The following is a 25,222-nucleotide window of genomic DNA, read 5'->3' as shown; positions in this document are numbered from 1 at the left end:
AAAACAATATGGACCAGAGTTTATTTTTTCCCTTATCCAACTGAAACATTTCTGGATCATCATCCTATGCAAAAGCATATTTCACAGCTCAAAGTTCAGCATCAACTTGTCCTCCAACACATGCATCTAATACAGACTAATTCGCAGAGAATTTCTAGATATACGGAAACAGCTCTATCCCCCACATACAAAATGAATGTAAATTATTTTATAATTGATTTTATATAGTAGCCATTGTAATTTATTATTAGATGTTCGCTTCATAGAACAGATTCACAGGAAAAGGCAACAGTAGAAAAGATGACTGGTGATGTTTACTTCGGGGCAACTTCCTCCAACTTGGGCTCTGAACAGGGAGAGAAAGGGTGTGAGATGACAATTCTATATAAAGCATTTCAAAAAGGCTCATGGCCACCTTTATAAAACTACTAACCTGTGAACTTGAACTCTGGGAAAGCTGTGAGGTCTCCACCGCCATACAGCCTCTGGAGTTTAGTCAGCTCTTCTGCCAAGTTCTTCTCATATGCAGGGCCTGCATCTACCAAACCACCACTAGCCCTGAGAGAAAAATAGGCCTAAACGTCAGCTTGATGACAAAGGGGGTGATTGTAAGCAAGACCAAAGCACTAGCCACACAAAAAAACAGCTGTGTCACTTACGCGCTCTTTGAGGAATACTCGCGGATCGAATCCAGGAATAGCTTCTGGATTGGGTCCAGTTGAGCTGAGAGTCCAAGAAAAGAAAACAATTATTTTTTATTCATTCACAGACATTCCAACTATGACCATGCCCCTTTGGCTTAAACCACATGATTAAAAAAACAAATCACGTATGTGACCAAAACCCTCATGCACAAAAACAGCACCTGGGAGTGGTAGACAGTATGGCATCTACAGGGGTAAGAGAGGAAAGGATTGAGTGTGAAAGGTCAGGTAACAGGTTAAATAAGTTGCCGTGTCATGCTAGGCTTCACAAGTTCATAGCATCACTTGGCAGACACTGGGTTCTATATTTGAGATTGAGATGTCTAATTCAAATCCCTGCATAACAAATTCATGTACATTTAACATAAACATTGGACAACCTCTTCCCCTATTCTTGTTTGATTCCACACACAGCAACCAAGGTGCAAACTCAAACTCACTGAGTGCATTGACCACAAAGGGGATGGAAAGTTTACATTTCCAAAGTAATCTCATACAGCACCAAACAAATACAGAAGTGAGGGGATCAATTACAGATTACTGATATCATACAACTCCTGGGGAAAACAAGTGTGAGAGAAGTTGAGAGAAGAGAAGAGTAGGAAATCAGACCCCATTTCACAAGGTAATCCCTCAGTAGCTGCCCAGAGGCAACAGACTAGCCAAAACCCTGGTTGGTTAATATGACCATAACATTACTTTTGACAGTACACAGTGACTTCAGCATTAACCATACACATAATCTTTAACATAAGCACACCAAACAGTAGTTTTAATTATAAAAAAACAAAATTAGGGGTATCGAGGATCAAGTCTTTCTTGTAACAATATTTGGTGAAGGGAATAGAGGATATGAAATTGAGGATTTGTGCAAATAATAACTGAATTGGTAAAACAGGTAAATGACATCACAATGATCAAGTGAAAAAATAGAAGGGAGAGGCTGAGAAAAAGAACTTGCAGCAGACAGATGAGAGCAGTTCAGAATTAGTGAGTGCTGGAAAAACATGGCAAAATAAAGTGCAGAAAGACGCTGAGCCAAGCAGATCAGTGCAGGCCATCACAGATGAACCCCTGAGAAAATGATGATGCATGCAGATGAATGCAGTGGAAACATGCATCAGGTGTCGGATGGTCAAAGCAGTATGGTTACAAGTTAATGCACACAATCCCAGAATGACCCCAAATGCACAGAGGAGAATGGGGTTGTGTGGCTTGAGTCTACATGGCTGCAATGCTGTAGAAATGTGGTAGTTTAAGGGATAAATAGCAAAATAGATTATGTAGTAAATAAGCCCACTAAAAAAAGGTAAGCCAATAAGCTGCCCAATGCAAGAACGAAAAGCGCTTTTGTGATATCGGGTATCTTTACAACTTATCCTTAATGTTATAATATATTAACATCAAATGGGAATACAAATATGACTGTTGGTAGACTGTAGGGTCCACAGAGAGGAGAGAAGGGTTTGGGGGGGGGGGGGGGTGTGGTGTATACCCTCAGACGCCTCAGTCGGTACTGCATCAGCTGGGGCCTCTGCAATCAGCTCCTCTCCTGCAGCCTCTGCCACTACAGGGGCGGTGTCTACCAGCTCCTCGGTGGCAGCTTCAACTGGGGCTGCTTCAGCTACAACCTCTGCAGCAGCTTCAGCCACAACCTCCGCTACAACAGGGGCTTCAGCCGCAGCTTCAATGGGGGCAGCTTCAACTGGGTCAGCTTCTACTGGAGCCTCTGCTACGGTTTCAACAGGGGCTTCAGCCGCAGCTTCAACAGGGGCAGCTTCAGCAACAACTTCTGCTGGGGCTTCAGCTGCTGGTGCAACGGCCTCAACGGGGGCTTCGGCTGCAGGTGCGGCTTCAGCGGGTGCGGCGTCGACAACTGGAGCGGTTGCAGGTGCAGCTTCAACAGTGGGTGCGGCTTCGGGTACAGGGGCAACAGCTTCGGCAGGAGCTTCAACGACAGGGGCTGCTTCAGGTGCAACAACAGGGGCAGCTTCAGCTGCAATGGCTTCAACAACGGGGGCAGCTTCAGCTGCCGGAGCAGCGGCTGGAGCAGGGGCAGTTGCTGGAGCAGCGGCTTCAACGACGGGGGCGGCTTTAGCTGCAACAGCTTCAACAACGGGGGCTGCTTCAGCTGCAATGGCTTCAATAACGGGGGCGGTTTCAGCTGCCGGAGCTGTGGCTGGAGCAGGGGCAGCGGCAGCGGCTTCAACGACGGGGGCGGCTTCAGCTGCAATGGCTTCAACAACGAGGGCAGCTTCAGCTGCCGGAGCAGCAGCTGGAGCAGGGGCAGTGGCTGGAGCAGGGGCAGCTTCAGCTGCAACAGCTTCAGGTGCAGCAACAGGGGTAGCTTCAGCTGCAACAGCTTCAACAACGGGGGCGGCTTCAGCTGCAATGGCTTCAACAACGGGGGCGGCTTCAGCTGCCAGAGCAGTGGCTGGAGCAGGGGCAGTGGCTTCAACAGGGACGGCCTCGGCTGCAGGAGCGTCGGCTTCAGCAACTGCTTCATCGGAGGGGGCAACGGTTTCAACGACAGGTGTGGCTTCGACTGCAGCGGGAGCTGCTACAGCTTCAGCCGCAGTGGCGGCGACAATTGGCTCTGCGGCAACTGCTTCAACAACAGGTTTGGGGGTGGCAGCAAGTTCTGCTGCGGCAGCAGCTGCTGCTGCTGTTGCGTCTTTCTTGGGAAATTCCACATATGTTCTGTGTGGGACAAGCTTCTCTATATCGAAGTATGTTTTGCCCTGGGACTTTTCTAGGACGGAGGAGGGAGGGAAAAAAACACTGGATTTATTTATTTCTATTCATACTCTATGTAGTCTAAAAGGCTTGGACACCAACAAGCCCCAACTTTGCCATAGAAATGTGGACGAAACTTACCCAGCACAACATGGCTACCCCCAGTTTATTCAAGAATGTCCCTTTGCAAGACATATATGGTGACTAGACAAGTGCCAAATTTCAAGGAAGGGCACAAAAAGTGTAGCTGTAATGTTAAATGAGGGACCACAGGTGGCTGGTGGCACCTTAATTGGGGAGGACGGGCTCATAGTAATGGCTGGAATGGAGAGTACTTAATGGTATAAAAACAAACAGTTTGATACTAACCCATTCCAGACATTATTATGAGCCGTCCACCCCTCACACAGTTTCATAATTAAAGTGCTTATGTGCCACAAAACAACTTGGCCACTAGATAAAACTAACTTTCGTTGACCATTCAACTTATAAGAGGATAAAAGTATTTGAAAAATAACAGATTTATAGGCCTATCACTGAATGTTGAGAAAAAATGTATTTATTTTACATCATTTCATGTTGACACCTGGGGAAGGAAGACTTTAAATTCAAAATGTTCACCACAACTTAATATAAAAAAATGGTTGAACTAGCCAAGATATTTGCTCAAATTGTGGTACAAGTAGCCTGCAGAAATCAAATCTCTAGAAGATTCAGATTTGTTGTAGATTTTTCAGCCGTTAGGCTCCAAGGACAGGCCCCCAGAATGCTTGAGCGTCACTTTCCCTTCAGCATGTAGGCCTAGATGACTTCAGTTAATTAGATTATCATCTTCTTGACTTCAGCCAATTTCTTTGGCACCCATTGTACACAGCGTCTTCAGCATCTGAAAATGATTTTAAATGTATTCTGAGAGGCGATGTGGCAAACTTTTCTTCTATGCAACTTCATAATGAAAGTGCAGGTCAATATTCCGTAAAGGCAGGATAATAATAATAATAATAATAATAAGCCATTTAGCAGACGCTTTTATTATGGAGTGTTCATGATTGGTGCTGGAAATGTTTCACAATAGGAACCACGTCATTAAAAAAAGTCTCACTACAAATAGAAATCTTCCGGGACAAATGGGGTGGTCATGTCACTAGTGAGGTGTCTAATCAGATGAGCCATATTGGGGTGTTTATTCAGTCTTGCCATCACTGGGTCTCTTCATCCTCTTCTTCCTGGATCAACAGATGAATGCAGAACTGGGCCCTAGCATTACAGCTAAATGAAATATCTGGATGGTTCACTGCCAAGTCTCTCACTTTGTCATGGTGTGCCAAGTATTTGATGCCTTTGTAAAATATCCAACAAAATGTTTGTCAGTCTATTGATTTGCCTAATTATACTTGTACCACAATTTGAGCACTCACACTATGCTCAAGAATTGACATCTGCTCTAGTGATGGGAAGTTAGGATATTTTTACTGACTCTGATCTTTGTCTTGTTCAGTCAAAATAACAAATATTTCGACAAATTTAATTCATTTGAATCCGTAATGCCCAGAGCACGCAGGACACCCTTCTGGCGAACAATGAACTAAAAACTCAAAAGAGTCATGATTCTACAAGCCTCTCGTTCACGTGTTGTTCACCATAAGGGGGGCTTTATTGGAGCTGTCATTTGTGACAGACTTGTAAAAATGTGTGCTTAAAACAATGCATCGTAAAACTTCAATAAAACTCAGTCTCAAATAGCAGAGCATGGGGACATATTTCACCAAATAAAACGCAGGGTCAAAATGAATTGTTTACGAGGTTACCATGGACACAGCCTCTGATTATTGCCACGGTCATGTGCATTAAAAAAGGAAAATCATCAAATTCAAGCTAGCAGTGGTGAAATTCGCAGAGCAAGATTCTGTCGAGGCAACAGCCAGGCATTTTGGAATAGATCCAAAACAAGTGAGAATGGCGTAAAAAAAGTTGAAGAAAAAAAAGTTGAACTTCAAAGTTTAGGCGGTGGGCCGAAGCAAGCTATCTGCTTTAGCTTTCGAGATTTTTTTAGTCATTTTGCAGATGCTCTTATCCAGAGTGACTTACAGTTAGTGAGTGCTACATTATTATTTTTTTTTTCATACTGCCCCCCCGTGGGAATCGAACCCACAACCCTGGCGTTGCAAACGCAATGCTCTACCAACTGAGCTACATCCCTGCCGGCCATTCCCTCCCCTACCCTGGACGACGCTGGGCCAAATGTACGCCGCCCCATGGGTCTCCCGGTCGCGGCTGGCTACGACAGAGCCTGGATTCGAACCAGGATCTCTAGCTAGTGCCTTAGACCACTGCGCCACTCGGGAGGTTGATCGATCTCTGTCGAGGGAGGAGCTGGTTTTACATATTGTGTCTATTTATTTATTCTGAACATAATTCCATTTGTTGGCAATGTCGATTCTTGCAAATGTTTTCAAAATAATTGCTTTTATGTTTGCTAGCTGGACAGGCAAACACAGCCAAGAACTAAACTGTAAACCATTCAAACTTTGTGTACTATCCATTGTACTAACTCCGCTGATCACGTCTGCCAACCACGTTATCCGTACCTAAGGTAGTAGACAGCCGGCGACAGCTCGAGAGAGACCTCCGTCCGACAAACTGCCATCAGGTGGTCTTATTATATTTGTAATCTAGCTAACTATTTAGTTATAGAAATGCGATACCATCAATGCAAGATGTAAAATGACTCCCAACTTAGAGTGCAGCAACCTTAGTAATGTAGCTAGCTTGCTAGTTGGTTATTTACAACAAGTAAATCTGTTGATAGCTAGCAGGAGCAGATCGCTGTATCACTAGCTAGTATGTTATTCCGGGACAAGGAGTGTTTTAGCTTTCAGTTTATGTCTAAGTAATAATTTCAGACTACAAAAATCTATAGAACAAGTAGTGTAAACCTAGTATAGTCATCAAAGCAGGACCCACTCATTTCAATCATACTGACATAATGCCACATTATCCCTGTCAAAAATATGTGGACACACATTTAAAAATCAGATTCGGCTATTTCAGCCACACCCATTGCTGACAGGTGTATAAAATGCAAGAGCATGCAATCACCATAGACAAACATTGGCAGTAGAATGGCCCGTACTGAAGAGCTCAGTGACTTTCAACGTGGCACCAACACGCTTCACCATCTGGCAGTCCGACAGACAAATCTAGGTTTGGTGGATGGCAGGAGAACGCTACCTGCCCCAATGCATAGTGCCAACTGTAAAGTTTGGTGGAGGAGGAATAATGGTCTGGGGCTGTTTTTCATGGTTCGGGCTAGGCCCTTAGTTCCAGTGAAGGGAAATCTTAACGCTACAGCATACAATTACATTCTAGACGATTCTGTGCTTCCAACTTTGTGGCAACAGTTTGGGGAAGGCCCTTTCCTGTTTCATCATGTCAATGCCCCTATGCACAAAGCGAGGTCCATACAGAAATGGTTTGTCGAGATCTGTGTGGAAGAACTTGACTGGCCTGCACAGAGCCCTGACCTCAACCCCATCGAACACCTTTGGGATGAATTGGAACCCCGACTGCAAGCCAGGCCTAATCGTCCAACATCAGTGCCTGACCTCACTAATGGTCTTGTGGCTGAATGGAAGCAAGTCCCCGCAGCAATGTTCCAACATTAATGGAAAGCCTTCCCAGAAGGGTGGAGGCTGTTATTGCAGCAAAGGGGGGACCAACTCCATATTAATACCCATGATTTTGGTATGAGATGTTTAACGAGCAGGTGTGCACATAATTTTGGTCATGTAGTGTAGGATGATTACACCCTGCCAGGATGTTCATTTTCTAGCTCAAACTACATACATTCCTTTGCTGTGATGATTTATTTGATTAATTATTGTCTCTCACTTTTGTCTCACATTATCTATTCAGCTCTCCTGTGTCCTGCTCCCAGAGATCAACCAAGTGCTTTTCTCCGAGCATGAGCGGATTCCCAGACCTGTGAGGAGAACCATCCTTCTGCAGTTTGAACATATGCATTTGCCTGTTGTCTTTTCTATGTGGATTTTGTCTTACACAGTCTTGTGCATTTTAGAGTTGAAGAGCACCAACTACAGATACACATGCTTTTCTGAGTGTCGAAGACTAAATTCAATGTATAATCAATTGGACAGGTAACATAATTTTACTATTTTAACATGCAGTGGTGAGAATTCCATTGCCCTGTCAGGAGCCCAGGCTTTTGCCACAGATGGCAGAGTTCATGTCTCTGGACCACACAAACGTTATATTGCATTCTGCCAAGGCACTTCTCTCTTTCTATGTCAGTCAGCTACATTGGTGACTAGGGTGGGATACTTTCGATATGCCTATGGGGCCTGGGCACACAAATGCTCCGAGAGAAGGGGGAATACTTAAGCATGCGTTGACGACAGTTCTACAGTCACCATCAGAGGCCCAGGCTTTTGGCATAGATGGTAAAGCTCTCATTTCTGGACTGCAACATTGTAAGATTGTGTCATCCATGGCACTTGATATACATTGACTGGTAGGCTACACTTTATTTAGATACTTCAAATATTGCTTAAAACACCTTTGCTATTTGTCTTCGTACTCAAATGGTGAAACTATTTGTGATGTGTTCTTATGTACAGTTGAAGTCAGAAGTTTACATATACCATTGCCAAATATATTTAAACTCAGTTTTTCACAATTCCTGACATTTATCCTAGTAAAAGTTCCCTGTCTTAGGTCAGTTAGGATCACCACTTTATTTTAAGAATGTGAAATGTCAGAATAATAGTAGAGAGAATGATTTATTTCAGCTTTTATTTATTTCATCACATTCCCAGTGGGTCAGAAGTTTACATACACTCAATTAGTATTTGGCAGCATTGCCTTTAAAATTGTTTAACTTGGGTCAAAACGTTTCGGGTAGCCTTCCACAAGCTTCCCACAATAAGTTGGGTGAATTTTGGCCCATTCCTCCTGACAGAGCTGGTGTAACTGAGTCAGGTTTGTAGGCCTCCTTGCTCGCACACGCTTTTTCAGTTCTGCCCACACATTTTCTATAGGATTGAGGTCAGGGCTTTGTGATGGACACTCCAATACCTTGACTTTGTTGTCCTTAAGCCATTTTGCCACAACTTTGGAAATATGCTTGTGGTCATTGTCCATTTGGAAGACCCATTTGCGACCAAGTTTTAACTTCCTGACTGATGTCTTGAGATGTTGCTTCAATATATCCACATAATTTTCCTTCCTCATGATGCCATCTATTTTGTGAAGTGCACCTGTCCCTCCTAGAGCAAAGCAACCCCACAGCATGATGCTGCCACCCCCATGCTTCACGGTTGGGATGGTGTTCTTCGGTTTGCAAGTGCTCCCTTTTTTCCTCCAAACATGACGATGGTCATTATGGCAAAACAGTTCTAATTTTGTTTCATCAGACTAGAGGACATTTCTCCAAAAAGTACGATCTTTGTCCCCATGTGCAGTTGCAAACCGTAGTCTGGCTTTTTTATGGCGGTTTTGGAGCAGTGGCTTCTTCCTTGCTGAGCGGCCTTTCAGGTTATGTCGAAATAGGACTCGTTTTACTGTGGATATAGATACTTTTGTACCCGTTTCCTCCAGCATCTTCACAAGGTCCTTTGCTGTTGTTCTGGGATTGATTTGCACTTTTCACACCAAAGTACGTTCGTCTCTAGGAGACAGAACGCGTCTCCTTCGGTATGACGGCTTCGTGGTCCCATGGCGTTTATACTTGCGTACTATTGTTTGTACAGATGAACGTGGTACCTTCAGGCGTTTGGAAATTGCTCCTAAGGATGAACCAGACTTGTGGAGGTCTACCATTATTTTTCTGAGGTCTTGGCTGATTTCTTTTGATTTTCCCATGATGTCAAGTAAAGAGGCACTGAGTTTGAAGGTAGGCCTTGAAATACATCCACAGGTACACCTCCAATTGACTCAAATTATGTCAATTAGCCTATCAGAAGCTTCTAAAGCCATGACATAATTTTCTGGAATTTTCCAAGCTGTTTAAAGGCACAGTCAACTTAATGTATGTAAACTTCTGACCCACTGGAATTGTGATACAGTGAATTATAAGTGAAATAATCTGTCTGTAAACAATTGTTGGAAAAATGACTTGTGTCACGCACAAAGTAGATGTCCTAACCGACTTGCCAAAACTATAGTTTGTTAACAAGTTAACAAGTTTTAATGACTCCAACCTAAGTGTATGTAAACTTCCGACTTCAACTGTATATGCATGAAGTGTACATTGTGAAACGTCTCACTCATTGTTAATAGAATAATTAATGGATTGAAAAGATTGGCACCGTCAACTTTTAGAAGGTTAACCATTTAAACCACCTAAATATACTCACATTCACTGAACATCTTTAAAACTAACATTAATTTCCCAACTGCTTTTTTTATAATCCTACAGGCTCTTCATCATTCTCCATACCTCCAACATTATGCATGCCCACCAATGGTATTGGGCAGCTGCTATTTGAGAACTCATCTGGTTTAGAAATCAAAACAGTGCCTTCATTATGTATTCACACCCCTTTACTTTTTCCACATTTTGTTGTGTTACAGCCTGAATTAAAAATGTATTACATTGAGATTGTGTCACTGGCCTACAGTTGTGGTCAAAAGTTTTGATAATGTAAGTATTGGTCTTCACAAAGTTTGCTGCTTCAGCTGATGTCAGCTGGTCCTTTTGTGGCAGGGCTGAAATGCAGTGGAAATGTTTTTTGGGGATTAAGATCATTTTTATGAAAAAGAGGGACTTTGCAATTAATTGCAATTCATCTGATCACTCTTCATAACATGATGGAGTATATGCAAATTGCCATCATAAAAACTGAGGCAGCAGACTTTGTGAAAATTAATATTTGTGTCATTCTCAAAACTTTGGACGACGACTGTAAACACATTACCCCATAATGTCAAAGTGTAATTTTGTTTGTAGAACATTTTAGAAATTAATTTTGAAAAAATAATCTGAAATGTCTTGAGTCAATAAATATTCAACCCCTTTGTTATGGCAAGCCTAAATAAATTCAGGAGTAAAAATGTGCTTATGAAAACGCAAAGTTAGTAGCATGGACTCATTCCGTGTTCAATAATAATGGTTAACATTATTTTTGTATGACTACACCATCTCTGTACCCCACACATACAGATAATTGTAAGGTCCCTCAATCGAGTAGTGAATTTCAAGAACAGACTCAACTACAAAGACCAAAGAGGTTTTTCCAATGCCTCGCAAAGAAGGGCACCGATTGGTAGATGTGTAAAAAATTATAAAAAGCAGACGCTGAATATTCCTTTGTGCATGGTGAAGTTCTTAATTACACTTTGGATGGTGTATCAATACACCCAGTCACTACAAAGATACAGGCGTCCTTCTTAATTCAGTTGCCGGAGAGGAAGGAAACTGTTTAGGGATTTCACCATGAGGCCAATGGTGGTTTTAAACCAGTTACAGAGTTCAATGGTTGTGATATGAGAAAACTAATGGATCAGCAACATTGCAGTTACTCCTCAATACTAACCTAAATGAGAGTGAAAAGAAGAAAGCCTGTACAGAATAAAAATATTCCAAAACATGCATCCTGTTTGCAACAAGGCACTTAAGTAACACTGCAAAAAATGTGCCAAAGAAATGCACTTAGTCCTGAATACAAAGCGTTATGTTTGGGGCAAATCCAACACCACATATTATTGAGTACCACTTCATATTTTTAAGCGTGGTGGCTGCATCATGTTATGGTTATGCTCGTCATCGGTAAGGAATAGGTAGTTTTTTGGGATAAAAATAAACGGAATACAGCTACAGTGGGGAAAAAAAGTATTTAGTCAACCACCAATTGTGCAAGTTCTCCCACTTAAAAAGATGAGAGAAGCCTGTAATTTTCATCATAGGTACACGTCAACTATGACAGACAAAATGAGAAGGAAAAAAAATTGTAGAATTTTTAATGAATTTATTTTCAAATTATGGTGGAAAATAAGTCTTTGGTCAATAACAAAAGTTTCTCAATACTTTGTTATATACCCTTTGTTGGCAATGACACAGGTCAAACGTTTTCTTTAAGTCTTCACAAGGTTTTCACACACTGTTGCTGGTATTTTGGCCCATTCCTCCATGCAGATCTCCTCTAGAGCAGTGATGTTTTGGGGCTGTCGCCGGGCAACACGGACTTTCAACTCCCTCCAAAGATTTTCTATGGGGTTGAGATCTGGAGACTGGCTAGGCCACTCCAGGACCTTGAAATGCTTCTTACGAAGCGACTCCTTCGTTGCCCGGGAGGTGTGTTTGGGATCATTGTCATGCTGAAAGACCCAGCCACGTTTCATCTTCAATGCCCTTGCTGATGGAAGGAGGTTTTCACTCAAAATCTCACGATACATGGCCCCATTCATTCTTTCCTTTACACGGATCAGTCGTCCTGGTCCCTTTGCAGAAAAACAGCCCCAAAGCATGATGTTTCCACCCACATGCTTCACAGTAGGTATGGTGTTCTTTGGATGCAACTCAGCATTCTTTGTCCTCCAAACACGACGAGTTGAGTTTTTACCAAAAAGTTATATTTTGGTTTCATCTGACCATATGACATTCTCCCAATCCTCTTCTGGATCATCCAAATGCAGTCTAGCAAACTTCAGACGGGCCTGGACATGTACTGGCTTAAGCAGGGGGACACGTCTGTCACTGCAGGATTTGAGTCCCTGGCGGCGTAGTGTGTTACTGATGGTAGGCTTTGTTACTTTGGTCCCAGCTCTCTGCAGGTCATTCACTAGGTCCCCCCTGTGTGGTTCTGGGATTTTTGCTCACTGTTCTTGTGATCATTTTGACCCCACAGGGTGAGATCTTGCGTGGAGCCCCAGATCGAGGGAGATTATCAGTGGTCTTGTATGTCTTCCATTTCCTAATAATTGCTCCCACAGTTGATTTCTTCAAACCAAGCTGCTTACCTATTGCAGATTCAGTCTTCCCAGCCTGGTGCAGGTCTACAATTTTGTTTCTGGTGTCCTTTGACAGCTCTTTGGTCTTGGCCATAGTGGAGTTTGGAGTGTGACTGTTTGAGTTTGTGGACAGGTGTCTTTTATACTGATAACAAGTTCAAACAGGTGCCATTAATACAGGTAACGAGTAGAGGACAGAGGAGCCTCTTAAAGAAGAAGTTACAGGTCTGTGAGAGCCAGAAATCTTGCTTGTTTGTAGGTGACCAAATACTTATTTTCCACCATAATTTGCAAATAAATTCATTAAAAATCCTACAATGTGATTTTCTGGATTTTTTTTTCTCAATTTGTCTGTCATAGTTGACGTGTACCTATGATGAAAATTACAGGCCTCTCTCATCTTTTTAAGTGGGAGAACTTGCACAATTGGTGGCTGACTAAATACTTTTTTCCCCCACTGTATAAGCACAGGCAAAATCCTAGAGGAAAACCTGGTTCAGTCTGCTTTCCAACAGACACTGGGAGATGAATTCACCTTTCAGCAGGACAATAACCTAAAACACAAGGCCAAATCTACACTGAAGTTGCTTACCAAGACATTGAATGTTCCTGAGTGGCCTAGTTACAGTTTTGACTTAAATCAGTTTGAAAATCTATGTAAAGACTTGAAAATGGCTGTCTAGCAATGATCAACTTGACAGAGCTTGAATAATTTTTTTAAGAATAATGGGCAAATATTGTACAATTCAGGTGTGCAAAGCTCTTGAGAGACTTACCCCAAAAGACTCACAGCTGTTTTTACCACCAAAGGTGCTTCTACAAAAGTATTGACTCAGGGGTGTGAATACTTATGTAAATGAAATATTTCTACATGCTTTTATTTGGGTTTCTATGCAAATTATATGATTCAATGTTTGTTTAAACCTGCAGCTAGTTACTTGAAATGAGACAATCATGTCAAAAATAAAAAATAAAATGTATTCATGATTCAAACATTAATTAACTGACAGAGATAACTAATGAAACACTAGCTTCTTGAGCAGGCACATTGACGTTTACAGTATTAGCTGGCTAGGCTAGTCAACTGTAACATTGGCTAGCTTTCAATAAATTGGTCAACAGAGTTACCTCTCCATATGATCAAGAAATACAATTTGTATTGCATGCTGCATATTTCAAGTGCAGTCAAAAACTGATATTTATCTTATTTCAGTCTTTGGGAGCTAACGTTACTTCCTCAACACACTGACAGCAGACCACGATTTCATGGTAGGCTGTGTTTACATCTTAGATAGAAGCATGCCATTGGGGTATGTACGGGAGTTCTGATTAGTTCCAAGTTTAGCAGTTTGAAAAGTTGCTTGAACAGTGTTGAAACACTTTCTGAGAAAACAAATTACACAAAAAAACGTAATTATTAAAAATATATATAAATAACAATTTTTTAAAAATCAGCTCCTCCCTCGACGTAGATCAATCAACTTCACCGTTTTCGGCGTCAACCCACCACCTAGTTTGTCTGAGGTGACTCTCGGTCAACCAAGATTTTGAGACCAAGTTTTAGTTGGGGACAGCCCTAGTGTTGAAATAGACGCCTGGCTCATACAAATATGATTCTTTTTGATACATTTGAAACGAGGTCTAGTTGTGGCTGCAACCGGACTAAATTGTGAACGACTCTTGGCGGAATGCATTGTTTGACTGCCTTGAGGGTGATAAGCACAATATCTTCTTGCGTACTGCAACCACCTGAACGATTCGTTCTCGAATTTGTTGAGCATAGGCTGTGTATGTTTTGGTTCTACAAAGCTGTTTCCACCATAACATTCAATAATCAATTAATTGCACGTATTCATGTTTGCACCATGCGATCACATCAGTTTTAAATATGTGTTTTTCTTTTCTATGCTGCCTGCAACATTATCTATTTTCCTTCGCACATTTATGACAGACAGTTGTTGATCGGAGCAAGTCCCCTACCTATACAGTTAATTCGGAAAGTATTCAGACCCCTTCCCTACATTTTGTTACGTTACGGCCTTATTCTAAAATTGATTAAAAAAGCGAAAACTGTTTTTGAAATTTTTGCAAATGTATTAAAAATAGAAAACAGAAATACCTTATTTACGTAAGTATTCAGACCCTTTGCTATGAGACTCGAAATTGAGCTCAAGGTGCATCCAGTTTCCCATTCATCATCCTTGAGATGTCCACCTGGGGTGGTGATGATCAATGGAAACTGGATGCACCTGAGCTGAATTTCGAGTCTCATAGGGGTCTGAATACTTATGTAAATAAGGTATTTCTGTTGTTTTTAAATAAATAAAAATTGTTAAGGGGTCTCAATACTTTACGAAGGCACTGTATCTACCTTAATTACCTCGTACCCAAGCACTGGCTGTTAGTCTACACCTGTTGTTTACGAAGCATTTGGCAAATACAATTTGATTTGTCTCTAGCGCTGCAGGAGCATATATCAACCCTGCTGCCAGCAGGTCAAACAAACTACTTAAATGAACGAGTCACTCAGCAAAACGTATCATGACACTCGAGTCTGTAAAAAGAGTTGTTCAAAAAGAACGAATCGTTCGCGAACTCCACATCACTAATCTGCTCAAGTATCATACAGTATAAGTAATTGTACTTACTTTCTGAGCTGCTCTTCTTGGTCTTCTTGGGACCACCAGCTTTCGTGCATAGGGCAACAGCTGCAGGAGCTCTCCTCAAAGAGCTCCAGCTCTCTGCCTGCACGCACTGATCAAAGTACACACGAATTAGTGATAATTCACATGACTGCAACAGAAACTAATAATGACTGTCAGACAATTTTAGGTCTATAGGTATGCAGTTTGTTAATGTTCAATGTTGAGTTGGTTGGCTATTACATTTTTGGGCAGAGATGTTACCTATAGTTAGCTACTCCTGCTAGCTTCGTGCCATGGCTATTTAAGTGGGCCCCACCGCCCCAGCCATCTAGCTAGCTAACATCAAAGTTTGCGTATTCCAAGTTAGCGAACACTCATAATCTTAAATAAATAGCTGATATGGCTAGATACTTTGACAACTTATTTACTCACTCAAAATATTTTTTCATATTCTAAATGAAACACTCATGTGTGCACTTGATATGAAAGTAAAGTAGACAGCTTACTGGACAACTTAGCTATCTAACGTTTGCTAGTGCTATCCATGTTGCTAAAATCCAATCTAGCGCACAATTCATGTTTTCTCAACACAAATGGAAAAACAAAGGAGCAGGTTGTTAAAGGTATCTTTTCGAAAACAATGGTGTGTTAAAACTTTAAATAATGCTGTGGTTATCTGCATGACATTTCATTACCTTGAGAGAGCCAAGTCGCCCTATCCTCAGCAAGGAAGCCGCCATCTTTGCGCTTAAAATCCTTCCTACGGAAACACTGCTTGATCTTCGGCCCACAGTCTGCCTGTGTGTTTTAATTAAAATATATATATTCCATTAATTTATCATCCCTTTATAACAGAATGCATGTGATCAATGTTAGGGAAGTTAGTTCATTTTGCGACAACTAGTAACAAATATCAAACGTGTGTATTGAAGCAGTGCACAACACTCATTACACGTCTGCAATATTTAACGATTACATGATTGATCATTTATGCGATTGTCTGTCTGTAATTTAATTATTCTTTACGAATGTGAGCTCAGGGTCAAGATGACATTGCCATAAGTTCAGTGAAAGTTTTACCGCCTTTAGTAAAGTTCAATGGCTTCTATAGTCAGGAAGCATCCTCAAACTAAGATTCGACCAATCGTGGCTATTTGCTATATTTCTATAGCCTAGCTTTGAAGTTAGAATTAAAATAGGATATCTACCAATAGGTCTGGAAGGGCAAATCTTGAAGCTCCTGCCCGGTGGTCACAGCTTCAATCGGTTTATGTAACAGAAGCTCAACCAGTGACAGTACACGCCCCCTCCTCCAGTCTGGGACACATCAGTACAATTAAAGTGTTTGTGGCAACTAACCCATTGTTCTATAAGTGTAACAGTGTGCAACAGTTTTTCTTTAACCTTCAACATAATATTAACATTTATAATGCACAGTTGATGGAAGCTATATCAAGTACAGTCCTTTTGTTTTCATACTGCTTCTGTATTCAGGTCCAGCTGCATAACACATGAAACAGTTTTTCAACTCATCTTGACATGAGTTATGTAAATCTGTATTCAGGCATTAGTTTTCTCCTTTGTTAAAGTCACTTTACTTATTTTAAAGCAACAATAGTTCATAATTCAAAGGAGTGTACATTTTGTTCTTTGATGACGTATAAGAGGTGCGACAAATTCTTCCGCACTTCTGTCACAGAGTTTCTAAACCCAGAGAAGCAACATCGCAAAACTTCCGGGAACGCTTGCTAAGCAGACCATGCCGGGGTTTGAGAAGTCAATGAGAGAAGTGAACATTTCTTCCTTATTTGTTAATTTTCTCGAAATCTAAAGGCACAAACTAGATTCGAGCCGATGTCTTAAATAGTTGAACACGTGACGAAAGTTAGACCCCATGATGTGTTTCTGTGCATTAATTTAACTAGCCAACGTCGCCATGGCATCGCCTACAAGCGTAATCGGGGATTTCCATTGGACAAGCAGTTTCTAATTATCTTCATACTGTATTGTCTTTGCTTCTGTGCTTTCTGGAATTTTTGGGACGTCCCTATCATAGAACTAAGAATGAATAGAACGGGCTGGAAAGCTCTAACCCTGGCAATTGAATTTGCTGTTTTGATGTTCTATTATGACTAAAAAAAAAATCAGAATGCAACAAATAATACGTAGGCCTATGTCTTTTATTTGAATATTCTACTAATCCACAATGATTTACAAAACCCTATTTTTAATAATGTATTTCCTTAAATAATTAGTAAAAATGATTGCACCTGAATTTGACCCTGAAAATATGACATATTTTCCCTTAAAGCTTTTCAGTAATGTCAAAGTCGCGTCAATTCAAATCTGGTATTAGGAACAAAAGAGGTCAACACGACTTCTAAGATATACTAGTTATTTTAATTAATGCAAAAACCTTCAATGGTAAATATGATGTTTCGTATATACGGGCTCTCTGAGATACCTCGCAGGACACCCCAGAGAACTAAATCCATTGTTTCAGATTGTTGCTCAAATACTCTGACAGAGAAAGTTTCCCACTTCTCTGCTGGCCAATCAGAGTAAAGAACTGAGTGTGGTTTAAACTTTACTCAGCCAATCCGTTGGTTCAGGGGTTGGTCTCATCTCCTCGGCACCATTTGTTGCACACTTCAGCCAGGCACAAGTTTATCATAACAACCTATCATAGTGAGAAGAGCCAGCTCCCTTAGACATCATTCCTACGTCCAAGGAAGGTTCACAGATCACAAAGAACCAGTATAGTCTAGCATTTGAAGACACAATCCTTATCTAATTTTACCCCCTAAAACAGCTCTTCACATCAATCACAGCCTGCCAGGTGTCACAACCTACATTAGCCCAGTCAATAATGCATTCTTTCTAAGTTAGTCATCCCATCAATTTAGGAGAATAATAAATCCCCAATAGTAATTAACAATGTGTGCAGTAAGAATGATGAATGATGGAGGCCACTGTGTTCTTGGGGACCTTCAATGCTGCAGAAATGTTTTGGTACCTTTCCCCAGATCTGTGCCTCGACACAATCCTGTCTCGGCGCTCTACCGACAATTCCTTCGATCTCACGGCTTGTTTTGTTTTTTTGCTCTGACATGCACTGTCAACTGTGGGACCTAATATAGACAGGTGTGTGCCTTTCATGTCCAATCAATTGAATTTACCACAGGTGGACTCCAATCAAGTTGTAGAAACATCTCAAGGATGATCAATGGAAACAGAATGCACCTGAGCGCAATTTCGAGTGTCATTGTAAAGGGTCTGAATACTTCGGTGTATAAGGTATTTCTGCTTTTTATTTTTAATACATTTGCTAACATTTATAAAAACCTGTTTTATCTTTGTCTTTATAGGGTATTGTGTGTAGATTGATGGGGGGGGGGGGGGAATAATGTAATACATTTTAGAATAAGGCTCTAATGTAACAACATGTAGAAAAAGGGCAGGGGTCTGAATACTTTCCGAATGCACTGTATCTACTGTAGGATAAGATTATGTTTTTACCAATGCTCGAACTCTTCCCTTAGCAGAGAGGGAAAAGGGAGGCAATATGCTTATTTCTAGCGCTTAGGTGGTTTAGGGCACATCGTAAAAGTGCAATATCTGTGATTACATGTAAGCAAAAATATATATGTTTTTGCATTCCCCTTCAGGAGGGTTAGCCCTATATGACGATTACACACTGCAAAGGCCCAACCTTTTTTTGTTAACTCTAGCTACTAAGGGTGCAATATTTGACCCATTTCAAATCACATTTTATTTGTCACATGCGCCGAATACAACAGGTGTAGACCTTACCATGAAATGCTTACTTACAAGCCCATAACCAACAATGCAGTTCAAGAAATTGTTAAGAAAATAAAGTAAAAAAATAAAATACAAAGTAACACAATAACAATAATGAGGCTATATACAGGGGGTACCGGTACCAAGTCAATGTGCGGGGGTACAGGTTAGTCGAGGTAATTTGTACATGCAGATAGGGGTAAAGTGACTATGCATAGATAAACAGCGAGTAGCAGCAGTGTAAAAACAAAGGGGGTGGGGGGGGGGGGGGGGGGGGGTCAATGTACAGTTGATGTTGGAAGTTTACATACACTTAGGTTGGTGTCATTAAAACTCGTTTTCCAACCACTCCACACATTTCTTGTTAACAAACTATAGTGTTGGCAAGTCGGTTAGGACATCTACTTTGTTCATGACACAAGTAATTTTTCCAACAATTGTTTACAGACAGATTATTTCACTTATAATTCACTGTATCACAATTCCAGTGGGTCAGAAGTTTACATACACTAAGATGACTGTGCCTTTAAACAGCTTTGAAAATTCCAGAAAAATATGTTATGCCTTTAGAAGCTTCTGATAGGCTAATTGACATAATTTGAGTCAATTGGAGGTGTACCTGTGGATGTATTTCAAGGCCTACCTTCAAACTCAATGCCTATTTGCTTGACATCATGGGAAAATCAAAAGAAATCAGCCAAGACCTCAGAAAAAAAGTTGTAGACCTCCACAAGTCTGGTTCATCCTTGGGAGCAATTTCCAAACGCCTGAAGGTACCACGATCATCTGTACAAACAATAATACTCAAGTATAAACACCATGGTACCACGCAGCCGTCATACCGCTCAGGAAGGAGACGCATTCTGTCTCCTCGTACTTTGGTGCGAAAAGTGCAAATCAATCCCAGAACAACAGCAAAGGACCTTGTGAAGATGCTGGAGGAAACAGGTACAAAAGTATCTATATCCACAGTAGAATGAGTCCTATATCCACATAACCTGAAAGGCCGCTCAGCAAGGAAGAAGCCACTGCTCCAAAACCGCCATAAAAAAAGCCAGACTACGGTTTGCAACTGCACATGGGGACAAAGATCGTACTTTTTGGAGAAATGTCCTCTGTTCTGATGAAACAAAAATATAACTGTTTGACCATAATGACCATCGTTATGTTTGGAGGAAAAAGTGGGTGCTTGCAAGCCTGAAGAACACCATCCCAACCGTGAAGCACGGGGGTGGCAGCATCATGCTGTGGGGGTGCTTTGCTGCAGGAGGGACTGGTGCACTTCACAAAATAGATGGCATCATGAGGAAGGAAAATTATGTGGATATATATTGAAGCAACATCTCAAGACATCAGTCAGGAAGTTAAAGCTTGGTCGCAAATGGACAATGACCCAAAGCATATTTCCAAAGTTGTGGCAAAATGGCTTAAGGACAACAAAGTCAAGGTATTGGAGTGGCCATCACAAAGCCCTGACCTCAATCCTACAGAAAATGTGTGGGCAGAATTGAAAAAGCGTGTGCGAGCAAGGAGGCCTACAAACCTGACTCAGTTACACCAGCTCTGTCAGGAGGAATGGGCCAAAATTCACCCAACTTATTGTGGGAAGCTTGTGGAAGGCTACCCGAAACGTTTGACCCAAGTTAAACAATTTAAAGGCAATGCTAATTGAGTGTATGTAAACTTCAGACCCACTGGGAATGTGATGAAATAAATAAAAGCTGAAAGAAATCATTCTCTCTACTATTATTCTGACATTTCACATTCTTAAAATAAAGTGGTGATCCTAACTGACCTAAGACACGGAATTTTTACTAGGATTAAATGTCAGAATTGTGAAAAACTGAGTTTAAATGTATTTGGCTAAGGTGTATGTAAACTTCCGATTTCAACTGTAAATAGTCCGGGTGGCCATTTGATTAATTGTTCAGCAGTGTTATGGCTTGGGGGTAGAAGCTGTTAAGGAGCCTTTTGGACCGAGACTTGGCTCTCCGGTACCGCTTGCCATGCGGTAGCAGAGAGAACAGTCTATGACTTGGGTGACTGAAGTTTTTGAAAATGTTTTGGGCCTTCCTCTGACACCGCCTAGTATATAGGTCATGATGTACTGGGCTGTACGCACTACCCTCTGTAGCGCCTTACGGTCGGATGCCAAGCAGTTGCCATACCAGGCGGTGATGCAACTAGTCAGGATGTTCTCGATGGTGCAGCTGTATAACTTTTTGCAGTGGTGTAGTGGTCCCTGGAGAAGTGGGTATACTCTCAGTATTCACCTTTTTTTTTTTTAAGTAGTCCAGAAAAAAGCCCTGTTTTAGAAACAGTGACATGTAAGACTATGATTTAGTTTACCCAAAAATATGTAATTTCTACTTGCACACTATTATAAAATGATCATGACTTGATTAGGAGCAGTTTGTAGTTACTACTGGTCACAAGAGCAGCCTGGATGAATGTAAAATGTATTTATCATGAGGCAAACAGGAAATGGTGTTTCGATTATTTTTTGCACATTTATTTAAATAAAATACTTCAAATCTGAAGGTGACAATGCATCCTTGTTCATATTGCTATATGCTTTGTTTTGAACATGTTCATTTACCGGTAAATCATTCAACAAAATATGTTACAACAATATTTAGTTAACAATTAACAAAAATATATGCATTAACAACACATCAACAGTGATATACTCTCTCAACCCAGCACTGGGTTTCTGACCTTTGCTCATACTACAGTATATTCCAGACAAATTTGCTTTCTGCAGGAGCTTTCACACTGCACTGTCTAGAACGCACCGAAGAGGCAGCACGATGGCTCTTCAACCAGGTCCTTGTATATTTTCTAGGATCAAACTTGGAAGTTGGTGGGCCGTTGATATTAATCATCATCAAGTTTGATATGTTTGAGATCAGAAGGACAGCCCTCTTGTCTGAGCTTATATTGTTCATAAGGCTAAAATTCCTCTCACACTCTGCTGTACCGACAGGGAATGTTTTCATACAGTTCATAAGTGGTTTTAGGTCCTTGGGCTCACTACTGGGCTCTTCCAGTAGGTCCCGCATCCCATTCAGTGCTTGGTCTGTGCACAAGTTAAATCGCTTGCACAGTCGCTTAACTTGTTCTTCACCATGGCGGATGCTGGGCTTTGATGGCCACTTACTCTGATCAAGGATGCTGAGGTCCATGATGGTCTCATCTTCAAAAGACAAGCGTTTCTCCAGATTGTTCACAAGGCTTTGTAAGAACTGGCCTGGATTGATAGACTTCAGCTTTGCATTTGTTTTCAGGGCTATAGACCGATACTCCCCAGTCTGTTTTGCTTCTAAAGCCTCACTATATTTCTCACCTGGACTCTCTTTGAATGACTGGATCACTCTGATTGAGCGTTTCAGCAGATGCTCTGCTCCGAGGAGCGTTATAGAACGAGACTGAAGCTCCTGTGACAGGAGACTTAGTTCATGGAGAGTGTCGTACATGAGGCCAAGGTCACAAATGAATTCTGGACTTTGAACACGGTCTAACAAACCTCTGTACATCTGCCTCTCTTTGGTGGACCTCATCTCATCACTGCAAGCATTTTTAAAGTGCTGCACAAGAGCTCCCAGGGATGTCCAAACAGCACGAACAGTCCGAAAGCTACTGGCCACCCAGCGTACATCCAAGATTCTGCCAATGCGAAGAAGTTGTGAGCCTACTTCAGCTGCTGCATTAACAAGTTCACGTTCATTTTTGTTTGACACACTATACAGAGAGTATAGCTTCTGGATAAAAGTTTTAAAGTGATTGACAGAGTTTACCTCATCAACTGCATCTGACACAGCAAGTTCAAGTCTATGGTTCATGCAGTGCCATACAAAAAGCTTTGGGAATCTCAAAGTCAGTCTGGTTGCTACTCCTGACTTCTTTCCTAGCATGACACTGGCTCCATCAGATACAAATGTTACCCAGTTTTCATGAAGCCACTCTTCTGTAAAGCCAGCATTAGTTAAACAGGTGAGTAACGCCTGTAATATGCCATCTGCTCTCTGATTTTCCAGTTCAACAAGTTCCAGGAATATGAACTCAGGGCTTTCTTCTTGAATTGATGCTTTAATAGAAACTGTCATGACAGCTTTGTGACTTAAAGAAGATGCCTCGTCAATTAGGACAGCTAACTTACTGGATGATGCTATAATGCTACTGATGATTTTGCTCTGCATCTCACTAGCAACATGTTGTATTATTTGTGTTGCACTGTAACGTGAATGAAGTATTGAGCCCATTTTTACACCATTCAGTTCCTGCAGCTCAATGAGGCTCTCATGGTCAGAAAAGGGTCGGTTCTTTTTGGCCAGATGGTAGGCTGTTCGAAACACAGCTTCAGTTTCCTTCATGTAGGACTCAGTCATAGTCTCCACTGCATTCTCAATGGCAGCTTCTTTCTGTTGCTCTGCCACCTTCACAGCCTGAGTGTGGGCCTTGGACAACGCATGTTTCCTCACCTTATTTCTCAAGATTGACAAACTTGTTGTTCTACTTCCCTGGCCAGACACTTGAATTTCAAAGTTCATCCATTCTCTTGAGAGCGATACACCTTGCTCCTTGTCGATCCCAATGGAGTTCACACTGCTACAGACCAGACATCCTGCGAAGCATAAACAAACAATGTAACTACTCCTGTATCCACAGCTGTACGTGTGCATGGTCCTTTACACACACACACACACACACACACACACACACACAAAGTTATCTGTGCCCACTGTTTCAGAAGTTACCCAAACTAGCAATCTACCTAAACTTACCCAATTTTTTGTTTTTGGATCCCAACCAGGGGTTCTTGGATTTGAAGTCTTCTGTTTGTTTAGCACTCCACAGGTCTGGCCAGTCATTATTGATGTCTACAGACAACAACAAAACTAATTATGCATCTCCCTGTCTCTCTCTCTCTCACACACTTACACACACACACACACACACACACACACACTACTGTGATCACAATAGTCATCAGCAAGACATGGGTCCCCCTCTTTACATTAACAATCTGCATAACGAAGTGGAAATATTTTCAGCAAGTGAAGCTGAAGCATACAGGAGATTAGTGAGTGAAATACTTGGGAGAGTTTATTTAACAAAAAAACAACAAATTTAACACAAAATGTACAAAATGTTATATAACAGTAGCATTGTAAAAAACAAACATGGATACAGACAAAATAAATAGAAGGGCAATAAAATAAATAACATCACACAGAAATTCAAAATGAGGCTTAATCTGTCAAAATCACCTTTTGTTACAGTGTGAGGCTTCACTTTTCAATAAACTGGAGTTGCAATTTACTGCCTGTGTGTTCTGACCTGGTGGTGGTAGACTGGATCCTTCTCTATGCTCACACTGACTTGCCTGGCTAGCTCCCGGTTGAGAGCTGCCAGGGCTGCTGGTTTTAGGGGTGGGGTCTGCCTGGGCCTGATCTGGGCCTGATTTGTGCCTCTTTACAAAAAAGTCTGCAATATCTCCCTTCCTTTTCATGGTTACCTGTCCCTATACAAAATAAGACAGCCTGATTAGACCTCAATATTGTTTTAGGCTGAATCTTAAACTATTTGTCCCCATTCTTGTGTTTTAACTTACTTAAAAATCAACTACCAGCTTAGCTACTATGCAATTAAACTAGATCATATAGGTTAGTTAGGGCTAAGTAACTTGGCTAATGTTATAATTTAGGGCTTAGTAACTTGGCTAACGTTATAATTTAGACCTTTACAATAATAAACAAGCTTCATAAACATTGAGATAATCAGTTTCATCAGTCTGGTATGAAATTCTTATGAACTGGGTTGATTAAACACTTACTGAAAACCAACAATGCCCCGGTTTCCCCACATTATCCCAATCTACGTAGCTAGCTTCATAACGTTAGCCGACTCGCACTAACTATTGGCGGCAACATCTCTTCTCCTCTAAATGTGCAGTCACTGGCAATTTGCCAGTAGTTTAAAATAATGATTCATTTGGAAACCACCTTAAAACTTACCTCAGAATGATGTCTTCCATCAACTGGGGTGGCACACCGCCGCTTGTGTCCTTTCTTCATCCGTTGTTTGGTCTGCTGCCGTTATCGTAGTCAAGTGGCACCGGCACCTGAGTTTTTTTTTTTTTTTTTTTCACTGGCACCTGAGGTATTAGCGATATTTTCCTCGGCATGACCCGCCCTACTCTGCCTCTGATTGGCTCATCAGTCCTCATGCCTAAAGTTAACCAATCTAATCAGTGAAAGCAGCGAGTACCAGCCAATTAGAGGCAGAGGAGGGTGGGTCATGGCTTCACTATCCCCGAGGAAGAAAATAGGCAATCTGACTCACAGATATTACTGAATGATGCGCATC

At 41.4% G+C, this 25,222-nt stretch overlaps 1 protein-coding gene across 1 annotated transcript; it reads right to left on the bottom strand.

Annotated features, from left to right (window-relative positions):
* On the bottom strand, positions 1-15,792 carry LOC311129335 (uncharacterized protein; the record flags this gene model as incomplete). Its single annotated transcript, XM_084161606.1, has 6 exons — positions 1-346; positions 434-558; positions 660-723; positions 2,200-3,501; positions 15,056-15,161; positions 15,748-15,792. 6 exons carry the CDS (start codon positions 15,790-15,792, stop codon positions 315-317), a joined length of 1,674 nt encoding a protein of 557 aa, XP_084017732.1. The 3' UTR covers positions 1-314.
* Between the last annotated feature and the right edge of the window lie 9,430 nt (positions 15,793-25,222).

Source organism: Coregonus lavaretus (genome assembly GCF_964263955.1).
Source record: "Coregonus lavaretus genome assembly, chromosome: 5".
In the NCBI taxonomy this organism is placed as follows: Eukaryota; Metazoa; Chordata; class Actinopteri; order Salmoniformes; family Salmonidae; genus Coregonus; species Coregonus lavaretus.
This window is presented reverse-complemented; position numbering and strand designations above follow the sequence as displayed.